This window comes from Amblyomma mixtum, chromosome 1 (genome assembly GCF_055824585.1).
Source record: "Amblyomma mixtum isolate Tamu chromosome 1, ASM5582458v1, whole genome shotgun sequence".
NCBI lineage: Eukaryota > Metazoa > Arthropoda > Arachnida > Ixodida > Ixodidae > Amblyomma > Amblyomma mixtum.
The window spans coordinates 284,975,627-284,987,785 of record NC_143012.1 but is presented as its reverse complement, the minus strand read 5'-3'; the positions used below and the strand labels follow the sequence as shown (position 1 = coordinate 284,987,785).

Below are 12,159 nucleotides of genomic sequence, written 5' to 3'. Positions count from 1 at the left end.
AGGCTATGAAGGACGGCGTAGTTGAGATGACCTGGAAAATTTCGACTGTCTGGTCTTGTTTAACATTCACTGATATCGTGCAGTACACAGGCCTCTAGAATTTTTTCTTCATCGAATTTCGACCATGGCGGCCGAGATCGAACCCGCGTCCTTCGGTTCAGTAGAGGAGTGCTATCTCCACTGAGCCAACGCGGCTGCTAGAAAAAATTTTTGACCTGCAGTGTTTTCCTAAGAAGGTCACAAAATGAAGGGGGCAAAATTCATACAGAAGCTGTGAAAAAATATGCTGTGCAAGGCATGTATCTAGGCATAAAACCGCAACGGAGAAAAATGGCTGTTGTTTGAGGGTTTCCCCGAAAATCAAGAGCCACCATGGTTAAAGAAAATATTTTTTTAGACCACGTCCCGATCGATATTAACATTGATACTTCGATACAGGACATCAAAGAGCATAAAAGCGAATACGAAAATAAGAAAAAAACATTATTTGGCCATGTAGTTGTTTTCCCAGCCTTAAAGGCTCCGGGTGGCGCATTGCCTAAGGAGGGTAGAGAGGGAGTAGCACATAAAATAACCTGTAAATTGACTGGTAAAACGGGAGCAATAGTCAATCAAAAAGCACTCATACTGATCACACTTACGCCCTAGACTAAAAAAATCAGCCCAAGGAAGAGGCTTTCTGCAAACAAATTATAAAAGTATCTTTTATTAGGACACTTTCTAGCAGAAGTAATCCTCTGCAACTGAGTGCGGTGTAAGAAAGTAATCGTAACTTTCAGTTTCTCGTAGAGAAGATATCTTTTCAAGACGTATTAGTAGTTTACTCCTGCTTAGGGACCTCGCTAGTCGTCTTTAGCTTAGACACATTTAGCACTGTGGATTACACAAATGAGCACACTGTGCACTAGAGAACAGATATAAATGAGCATCCCGAGCGCGAATAGCAATATCTTATTTCGAAGGCATCACTGAAAAAAACAAAAACAAAACCTAAACATAAATCCTGCCGCCAATGCGTCTCTCCCCGAATCCCACACCTAAAGATCTAAAGCCTCCCCAATCTCGCGCTAGCAGGTCCGGTGATCTCTCCATTACTCGACGGAGTTCCTCATAGCTGCCGCTTTTTCGGCTCCGTGCAGGATGGCCGTCGAATCCCGGCAGCTCCACCCTTCGCCAAATTTATTACTCCACGTCTTTGAGCAGCTGTTCGGATTACTGCGGGCACGGAAAAAGATATGAAGCCAAAAGTTACTCGTGGGGCAAAAGTAGGCGACATGATTGCCGCGCAGAAAATTAAATCCATTTTTCTCCCGGCATGAAGTGAGTGCCTCTAAAACTCGCCTTGTGTAACTAAAGAAGAAAAGATTGAGAGATTGGAATCGAAGGTTGCTTTATATGTTATATATATCAAAAGTTGGCTCGAAGTAAGTAAGAACAACCGAATTACATTTTCCGAAATGAAGGCGCTGTTCCAAATATACTGGCACTACGAGAAAAAGGTTGAAGGACCCCTAAGAATATAAAGATTACCAGCACAGCATTCGAAAATAACAAACTTTATGAGCAATCGAACGCGTTCTTTTTTTATACAGAGTGCTTCCTTGTTTCTTTCCTGCATCCTTGCCAGACGGTTTTTAGTCTTTCTGAAATTCCCGAGCGCGGTGCTGGAGGTAATTACAACTAACGTGTTCGCTGAAACGACTCAGTTCAAAGAATGAAAAAAACAAAAACAAATTAACAAAACTGCATCGGAGGAAGTTTTCTCTTTGGGGTCGATCATTAATCACGTCGCCGGATCATTGCTATTCTATATTTTCAGTGCATTTCTCGTCAATATTGATATAAGAAAGAGAGATAGAATTTTTATCAGAAAGTAAGCGAACCAGTTACTAAGCGGCCATGAAACATGCTGCAAATTTCAGCTCTAGGTGGCCACACCAAAAGCCACCCTACGACATCACTGATGACTGAGGCGGGGAAGCGTCCAGCTACCAATGAAATTCCCAGCATCTCTGAGAGTGTATCACAGACAGAACACGCGAAGCCGCCCTGGTTCTCTTTGAAATGAAGCTCAGACGCCCGGCTGCTGCTATCGCGGTTCGTCTCTCGTGTCTGGTGGCTTTATAATATAGCATTTCATGATATCCGGTTATTCAGTCTTATCTTCAGTCTCATGCTCTGCACGCTAGGATGCTCGGGCTTACAAAGCTTGCGCTCCGCTTTCGGATCTCCTGCACTCATCCTTTGCGCTCGCGTGCATGACCAATCAGCAGGACTTCATTTTCCGTGTACTGTACTGAGTGTTTTATCTTTTGTGAAACTGTTGTGAGCGATTGAATGACAGTGAGGTCCCGCGCAAAGCAGCTCTTGAGTCAGGAAGCGCACGTCAGGTGTTGCGGTGTGCACTGAGGCCGATATGCGGAGAACTTAACTTTTATTTTCGGACGACGATGAGGTCACACATGGCATTCCATTAACTATAGCTCTAAAAATCAGATATAAAACTTTGTTCGGATTATAGAAATTCAGTAGTTACACACAACAGCCGCCCACTGTGCGTTCGTCTCTCTTTCTTCACTCTGCGTAAAATAGGTCATAAATTGATCTTTCTCTTTCGTTTAAGCTCAAACTTTTCAAGGCCTCCCAAGAAGGTGCATGCGTTCAACTTAGGCAACAATTGTCGCATGAAAATTGCGTTGCAGAAAGTGAGCGATCTTGCGAGAGAATTTTCTCAGCAGAGAAGACAGTTCCGCGATTTTGTTCCTGACATTAATTACTCCTGCAATAAATAAGGTTTTGTTTCTTTACTCAAACCGACTACCAAAGTAGAAAATTTGATCCCGATACATATTCTGCATGCGACGAAGCATGGATTAAGACGGCTAATATTGAGAGTGGTCAAGGCGCTAAGAAGTGATAATTCATGCTCTTTTTTACCAAAAACATGACATCACCGTAATCGATGGTTCTGAGTAGAGCTCAAACATGTAAGACTGAAACCGAGTACGCAAAGAAAAAAAGAATCTCGGACTTTCCTTCTTCACACAAGTGGAACTGGCAGTGATTAGTTAACTGAACTTTGTGCATGCTTTATGTTCTCATTATAAAAAGGAAAAGTCAGAAAAAACAGCACCTCGAAAGCTATGAAGGCTGCTAGCCTACTGACGCAATATGAGAACAAAATGAAACATTGTTAGATTCCGCCAACGAGATGAAGGTTGCTGAGAGTGGGGCCCAGAGCGTGAATCCGAGTTCCCCAGCTGGTAGCTAAGTAAATCTAGATCCAAGAAAGTTCGTGGAATAAGCAACGATATTGAGCAAGCTCACATCGAGGGGCGGTAGTTTATTGTTCCGTTGTGTAAACAAGCTAACAGAGATTATTCGCAGCTCAGTTGATCCGCTTGGCGCCTCTGTGCCTCACGACAGAAGACAAAGCAGTGTCAAGGCTCGCCGCACTGGACGCAGTGTTGCCACCAAGACAAAATAAGCTGCACAGAGGCGGAAACGGATCCCCCCCTTTTGCGTTCTTTCACGCGTTTTGTGCGCGCATCCTGTCTCAGCGGGAACGCAACCTTAAGTAAGACCGATAGGCGGCTCTGCATTTGCCCGGCTGCGGTCCTCGATGTGCGAGTGCCTCCCCGGTGTCCCCAGCCCGCTGCGGTTCGTCCTTATTGTTGAGGCCGTGCCGTTACTTTTCCTTTGCTCCTTCTTCCACCCACCATTGCTGCAGAGCGTCCTACTGCTGCACCCCTTTAGGACGCTGCGTGGACACACGCGTGGAGCCGTCAGCCGGAGCGCCTAATAAGAAAATATTGGTTCGTTCACTCACCGAGATCTCCGTCAGCAGCCGCAGTGGTTGTTGGGTTCTACTGGGCCTTGCTGCCACTGTTCGTTCCAAATAACCAGAGTTGCTCGCCTGTATTTTGCCTTGCTAATGTACATGCCCTTCACATAATGTTTCAACTCGTCAGTCCTGCGAGTGTGAAACACGCCGGACAGACTCGTTTATTTCACCACGATGCTCACTTCTCAATGTCTCAAGGAATTTAAACGCCCTTCGTTTTTTCCACGATTCATATTTTGGATTTCCATCCTTGGTCCGCTGTGTGTGTGTTGTGTGTGTCCTGTGTGTGTGTGCGCTTGTGTGTGTCCCTGTGTCTTTCTTCGTGGTTCGTCCTTTGATTGCGCATCCTTTACCTTCACAACATCATGTACCAACTAGGCCCTACCCAAGTTTTGTTGGTCCGCTCAGTCAGTAATTTACTAAGCAGTGAAATACGTTATTTAACAATTGACCCCAACGTCACAGTAACGCCTTCAATTTTATGCGTTTATTTGCGTAACTTCAGACCCCGGAGAGGTTTACAGGGTGGAGCGATATTATACAAGAAAACTGAAAAGAATAAATTTAATTTCAGTACGAAATCTGCAGCAGAATTTCTTTTGTTTTGATTTTTGGGGTTAACCCTCCAAAGCAACTCAGGCTATGAGGGACGCCATAAAGGAGGGCTCCGAATAATTTCTATCACCTGGAGTTCTTTAACGTGCACTGACATTGCACAGCACTCGGGTCTCAAGCACTTCAATTACATCGAAACGTGACCGCCGCGGCCAAACTCAAACCCGCGTCTTTCAGGTAAGCAGCCAAGCACTATAGCTATTCAGCCATCGCGGCGGCTGAGTATCATTTAAGAGTAGGGGGTTACAAGGGATGTACCATGAGGGCCCTATAGAGAGAACTAGAAGCATGAACAAAGCGAATATCATCGGCTGGTACGGGAGCATGGCAAAAGGAAAAAAAAAACCAGTCACACAAGACGAGGGACAAGAGGAGTGTACACGAGTGCATTTCTCGAGGCAGGGAAAGGAACCACGTTTGCACCACGCAGCACGAGAACCGGTTCACGGCGTGTGTCACACAGGTGGTGTACAAGTTCCCCCCCCCCACATGCGAGAGAGTATACACAGGCCAAACTGGTCGGTGTATTAATGACCGGCTGCGTGAGCATCCCTGGGTCCGATGGTGGTGCAAACTTGCCTCGCCATTGCAATGAATGTGGCTGTTATACTTTGTTGAGCAATGTCACGATTCTTGCTAGAGGCAAGGGAAAACAGGAGCGGGAAGTCTTGGAATCATATCATATCGGTTTGTCAGGCCCTGATTGTATTAGCACAACCTCGGGGCGCTTACTCAAAAAAGAGTTTGCCTGTTTAGGTCGATCACGATAGATGAGATTTCTTGTCTCTTGTCTCTTATGCTCAGTGGTTTGTGATGTTGTTGTTGCGCATGCTCTGCTGGCCTTGCTCGGACTATGTATTTTCTAATAAACTTCAGTTGTTAGTCCAGTCGTTGTGGCGTGTGCACTCCTCTGGTCCCTCGTCTTGTGTCACTGTTTGTTTTTTTTTCCATTTACAATGTACCAACTGGCCCACATTTCAACCCTTCTTTGGAGCATGGCATTTTGCACCACGTCGTGCGTTCCGGGAAATGAAAGGCAGAACTGCCACGAAAAAGGGCGAGCATACAAATGTTTTGTTCTACGTTTTCTTGTTTTTTTTTCGTACAAAAATATCGCTGCATCTATATTGTTTCTGTCTCTTGACACCATTTTACACGTGCTGTGAAGAATTGTATTAATTTATTACTCCAAGCTGCTTGTGTTTCATTCCAGGTGTTTCGAAATTTTTTCCTCAATTAGAATATAGTTTGCCCTCTGATCTCTGTCAGATGAAAGCCCGCCATCCTTCGCTGTCATCGAAACGTTGCTGGCAGCTCCTGCGGGACGAACAGGAATGAATAACTGTAGGCTCTGTGAAGAACTGTAGTCTTTTTTTTTCTTGCAAAAAAGAGCAAGACACCCGCTGACTGAACCAGTTGAAAATTCCCTCTTCCTTAAGTTAGTTGTGTCACGGGCCACATAACCATGCGCTGCGCGCAAAATGCGAGTAATATTATGTGTAAAAAAAAGAGAGAAAACGCGACGCAAAATCTTGCGTAAATTGTGACAGGCTGTTTTTCCGAAAAAAATTCAGTTACAGAAATTAAAAAAAAGCAGACTTAGCTCTAGATGCTGCTGTAGTTTGAGGAAGCACGTTCCAACACGCTGTACTTTCAACATAAGACAACCTGAGCTGAAAATAAAGTGCTTTTAGTAATCTATCTATAAGAATGCAGCTGACACGAGAAATTTAATAGAACACGAGAGAACTAAATAACTTAAGCTTGGTTATAGGAAATGTAGGATGAATGCTGCGTTTATGGTGGTGATGCTTTTTTGTTTGAATTTAGAATTTATAAAGGAAGTTGGACATTTTTTTTTTAAATTGAAACATTGCGACGCCAGATGTAGCGTAGCAGCCCAGAATAATTAATCAGTAGTTCAGCAGCTCTACTAGCTGTCTGCCGTAGAATCTTAAGTGCTCGCAATAAACTAGTTCTGTTGCCAGAAAATGCGGAAATAGATAATTGGCACTGTTGTGACGAAGTTCAGTTTCAAACGCTGATGTTTGCCATAACTATTGCTGTTGACGTTGCTGTTGACGTGCGCCCTTTATGTAAAGCCCTCACCTGAGAACCTTTGAGGTATCTGTAATAAATAAATAAATAAATAAATAAATAAATAAATAAATAAATAAATAAATAAATAAATAAATAAATAAATAAATAAATAAATAAATAAATAAATAAATAAATAAATAAATAAATAAATAAATAAATAAATAAATAAATAAATAAATAAATATGTAAAATGACGAGCTACCCATCCAGTCTGCAGTAATAACACAGATCGTGAATTCTTATTTAGCTTTATCTGCATGCAGCTAAAATAAACACAGTAAATGCTGCCTGAACAATCACTTTCGCCTTTGTAGAAGGTGTTCATTCCCAAATTCTCTTCTCTAACTGCACTTTTAATAAAGGCACAACCTTGGCGAGAACGCTGGAAGAAAGCTAGACGAAATCTGGCTCGAAAACTAATTCACAGCCAGTGGCAAGCCTTCGTGTGCAAATGAAGCGACCGAGAAGCCCCTGCAATTGAGTTACCTGCTTGGCTAAAAGCTTCACTCTTCTTCAACACCAGACGACGACGAAGTAAAGTTCTTTTTTTCCCGGTTTCTTCTAAACGTGAGATGAGCAAGAAATGCGCAGCTGCGAATAGTTTCAAGGAGATTTATGTGGCTTAGAAAATGAGGAACGCGCAGTAACGGCGTTAAGGGTGTGAAAAGAAAGGAATTTTGTGATGTGGGGATTATGCCATGTACATTCTCCCCAAATTTTCCTGTTGCAGCAATTTGCAGCAGAGACAGTTCAGAGCGAAAGTTTCAGCAGCGTAAACAAGCCACACAGAAGTTTGTGGGATATAAAAACTAAGGAAATGCTCAAAAACGTTTGAATATGGTTTCAGCCCAAACAAGCAAAAGCGCGAATTACGAAACTGAAACCGCTAGAAAGGTGCCTGACCGTGTTGAAAATTAGCAACTGAGAACGAAGTATCTCAGAGGCGCCAACAAGTCAGTCAGTATGATGGCAATAAAAATGTCTCGAGAGGCACGAAATTCTAGATGACCGCTAGAGGTCGGCCAGAAGTAGAATCGAAGAAAAGCATTGGAAACTGGAAATGCTTTCCTGAAAGGATTTTCTAATGTCTCTCGGAAACCACCAAACTTCTTGCTGAATTCTCTCCCTTCGTGCTAGGGGAGGGATTGTGCACGTAATACATGCTCCGGGCGGGGAAAATTACAGTGCGGTGGCTAGCATTATCCAGTGAAACAAAAAAAAATTGACTGATTAATTAACCAAATAAAATGTCATGCGACGAAAGAAAACAAACCTTCTAGAAAATTGTCTTTGCCCATGTGATTTTTTTTTCGAAAAATGTTTTCCTTCTAATGGCTCTAGAGCTCAAGCGCACAGCTGCCTGAGACTTTTGTATTTTAGTTGTTTTCATCCCAAAAATGGGTTAGCGCACTCCTGAAACCCTTAGTCATTAGGGACGTCAAGCGACAGGAGCGGAATGTAACGTATATAATGCAGATTTTTTCTCGAGCCAGATTTTTATTCCTTGCAGAGGCTATTTTGCATTTTGCAACTTTTGTTTAATTCCCGGCCTTAATGCGAAAATTGAATTAGAGAGTTAGTACTACACATCAAAGAAAAAACTAGTAGTGGGACCACCGGCGGAAGGAGTTATTATCAAACCTAAAAACACTTCGCACTTGTTTACACACCCATATATTTTCTGTTTAAATCTTACTTAACATGTTAGTAACAAGACATATTAGCGATGATTGCTTCCTGAAGGCTTGCAGAAGTGTAGCAATGAATGTATATTATATCACTGCCGAAACAAGAGCACGAAGATTAATGAGCACATATTTTCTTTTTATCTATAATTTGTTTGTATAATTTTCATCGTATTGGTATTTACAAAAACTTGCGACAGCCCCCCCCCCCCCCCCCCCCTTATCTGTACGATATATAAAAAACCTAGAGCAACGTAAAATATTTCGGTGTGAAACCCTAGAACACGTCAGCCTACAATATAACGTTGATTAGGAAGATGCGAACGGCGTCAAGAATTCCGGTACCAAATGGTTCAAGCGAACAACAAAATAGTACTTGCTCGCTCCGCAACGTGACCAAACACAATAGCCCAGCCTAGAAGAGCCAAGTGAAGTAGCAGTCGCGGGCATCTCTAATTCTCCCGGCCCCTCCCACTCCGTCCCTCGAATTTCAAAAGAAGCTCCATGTTGCACCTCACTCCTTCATTTCTGTCAGCAATTATATGTCTGAAACAACCTGTGTTTTCACTTAGGATGACTCTGTACTGAAGATTTTGCACCGCAGCTTTGACTTTCCAATTTTACACTTGAAAACTATATCGCGTAACACAACGCCTATATACTGAGAGGTTATTGTGTAAGACGTCAATATTGAAAATACATATTCTCTTCGGCGCCTGTTGTAACAGCTGTCACCAAGCCTAATCTTTCAAACGATAGAAGGGTCAAAGCAGTAATAATAAAAAGCCACCGTGGCAGCGCGGTCTCAGAGCGCCGTGGATTATTTGCTGGTATGACGTCGCTGGCCCTTGGGATTTTAAAGTACATGAAACAGTATCATGTATCGAAACCGAAAAATGCTCATACACCATTCTGCGTTGTTTTTGTTGATGGTTAGTTGAAATTTAAAGTTTGTTTTTTTCTTCTGAAAGCCTACAAGATTGCGCATTTCATTAAAAATGCCCACCATAAATTTGGCCCCCCTGTTTGAAAGATGCCCAAACGGTTACAACTTACCACTTCACAATACGTGCACAATACGTGCACAATACGTACACAATACAATCTTTCACAATACGTGCACGGACAGCTATTACGTTAGCTCACTCTGGAGACCAAAATAGCAAGCAATATTCTTCCAGTACTCTTGCACCAACTCAAATGATGTTTGACAGAGAGCAGGATGGTCTACAAAATATAATATTCCGCTAGAAAAAAAAAGCGCAGGCATCCGATGAAAGTTCACTAGAAGCATCGAGTTTTAGATAGTCCTTTTTGGCCTATTAAAGTGATTCCAATTGACGAGAACAGTGCATTATAGCCGCTTCGCTCAAAAAAGTTGATTAAATATTCAGGTTGGGCTAGGTGTTTTGTTTGTGCGTAAGGATACAGGAAGCGGGCAGCGCAATAACAAGCAAGTGAAGGAATAAAAAGCGCAGTCTCTAGTACCATTCGGCTGAAAGAATTCTCGTCTTGTACAGTCATAAGAATGTCGCTGCAGGTTACGGGCAGCTTCCCCTTTTTGCCGATTAGAAAGCAGTTTGAACGTATTCCACGCTTTGATCCCTATTTTTCCCAAAGATTTCTCCAAGTGCTCATGGTACGCCCACCGAACTTTCACACCTTGTGACGAAGATTGACGCTCCTGGTCGAAGTAATTATTTCTTGGTGCCTTAGAATCTCAAGACACACTGATAATATACATTTTGATTGTTCTCAATTTTCCTGGATCACTTCAATACCCTGCAGCCATTCAAAGAGAACACATTCTCTTATCACGGTGTGAAAGGTTTTCTTGGGATCTTTATAGGACTCTTTGAACGAGCGTTTTCTTTTCACTTGCGATATGGGTAAGTTACCACTATTGATGCCAAAATTATTCGCAATGTTTTAGCCGCACATACCTCGCAATATTTTACCGCACACACCTCGCTTTACTTACTGAAAGAAAAATAAAAATTAACACTCCAGCGCAAATAATATACTGAACACGTTGTTATTTGTGGGAGCAATGTTTGTGGAACAAACAAATTGAACTTGCTGGGTGGAAACTGTTTCGAAAATTTTGTAAGCTCAATAAATATTTTGCTGTTTTGCAGGGCATTTGAAAATGAAATTTTCATGCTAAATTCTGCATGTGTAAGCCGAAACAGTCTGACTCTTACGAATTCCACTTCTTACACTTTCTATAAGAATCTTCCTTACTAATAGAAAAAGAAACCTTTAACATGGCCCTAACGGACTAATGCCATACACCTCTTCATTCTGAATTGAGTGAAAAGGCAGCAGTCAAGAGTCCAAAAGACGTTATCGAAGATTTTTTCACATTGAAAAGGTCTCGGTGACACGAAGGCAGAAATATACCATTATAATACTAGCCATTTCTTCCAATGACAAGTCGCTAGAGTAAAAAAAAAAAAAAAGATGCTTCCAAATCATATATATTGGAAGCTGGAATCAAAAGTGAAAACACAGTACAGAAAGCAGTGCCTTACCTGTTATCGCGAGGCCAAGAAGAAGGACGTGAAGAGTGACCACTACTCCGCGTCTTCTTAGTGCTCCCATTTGCCTTAACTTGAACGTCGATCTCCCGGGTATCCAGAAAGGAGATCACTTTAGACTCTAGACACGATAACAGCCACACGAGTTTATGTGTCAGCACGAGAATGCCGCAAACACCACACGCTGGCCCGACACAGATAGCAGATTACGTGTTTTCATTGACGGCGTTAGCGGTTCATTTCCTTAATGTGGAGATCACACACACTTGCACCACGTAGTCCAATTGGCGAAATGTGTGACGCAAGTATCTTCCGCTTTTCACTCCGTATGCACGTTTTATTCACCAGTTGCAGCAGGAATAGGTTTCTGTTAGTCTAAAACACATTCGCTGCACATAAAGAAACCGTCACAGCAACCAGCTACACATGGAAGAAAATGAGGCGTCAATCTTGCTCGCACCTTTGCAATCAAAAAACCACAGCAATGCTCACTGCTATGGAGCCGATGCTAACACAACATTCCCCAGCTTCGTCGAGCTTAACATCTCGGGCTTTCGGGCCTTTCGAAAGTACACCGCTGTATGGAATAACGAGTTTGTTAATACCAGAATCGCTGCCAGCTGCACACAACGTGGTAATGCAGCACAATGTTCCTGTCACATAGATGCAACACGAAAGAAGCGATGGGCACGAAGGGTATACTTTCACCCTATTTGAAACTCTGCTAGCAGGCCGGTGAAACGAGCAGCGCTCCGGCACTGTTCAACTCAGCGCGCACGAGGCGAATGGCTTGATTCAGGGCTTTCGTGGTAGCCCTTGCGCGTCGGTGGCCGGAGCGCGTGTGAGCGTTGGAGGCTCGATCGGTGCCCCTCTCCCCGTTCCGCTTTTCCCGCAGCCCGGGCCGTGGCGCGCGCTCCGCAGATTGAGCGGCTGCCGCCATCATCCCCCGGATACCAAGCCTTGCATCGACTCGCCCTGGAGGCGGAGTGCGATTGCAGCGACCCTTGTTCAAAATCGCTTGTTCCGCTCGCGCGCGTTTTTCAGGTGGGGTCGTCCAAATATGTTTGATGTTGTGCTGCACAATGGAGTTAAAGAAAATGGATTGATGCAGATCTGTAAGTTATAAAACGCGAGTACTGTACAGCACAGGTCAAACTCACAACATGGGCTGCACAGCCTTTGTCAAGTATGTATTGCCCATAGGAGCTGCTTATGAACCTAACATTATGTTTCGTTGGGCATCATTTCGTTCTGAATTTCTCGAACAATAGAAGAACTGTGGCCATTATCCCTCCGGATATTAGGACTTCCGAATGCTGAAGAGCACCACATCATAGTTTAAAACCAAACCTCTTGGAGTGCACATTTGCGAAAA

General features: G+C 43.2%; 2 protein-coding genes across 2 annotated transcripts in view; one reads left to right on the top strand and one right to left on the bottom strand.

Annotated features, from left to right (window-relative positions):
* Positions 1-11,607, bottom strand: part of LOC149371931 (cell adhesion molecule Dscam1-like) — a 114,777-nt gene extending 103,170 nt beyond the window's left edge. The window contains exon 1 of the mRNA XM_089585490.1: positions 10,779-11,607. Coding sequence (XP_089441616.1) covers positions 10,779-10,848 — 70 coding nt within the window. The 5' untranslated portion in view covers positions 10,849-11,607. The remainder of the gene's footprint in view (positions 1-10,778) is intronic.
* LOC149371928 (uncharacterized) overlaps positions 1-12,159 on the top strand; it is a 510,412-nt gene that overhangs the window by 260,391 nt on the left and 237,862 nt on the right. The gene's annotated exons all lie outside the window — the stretch shown is intronic.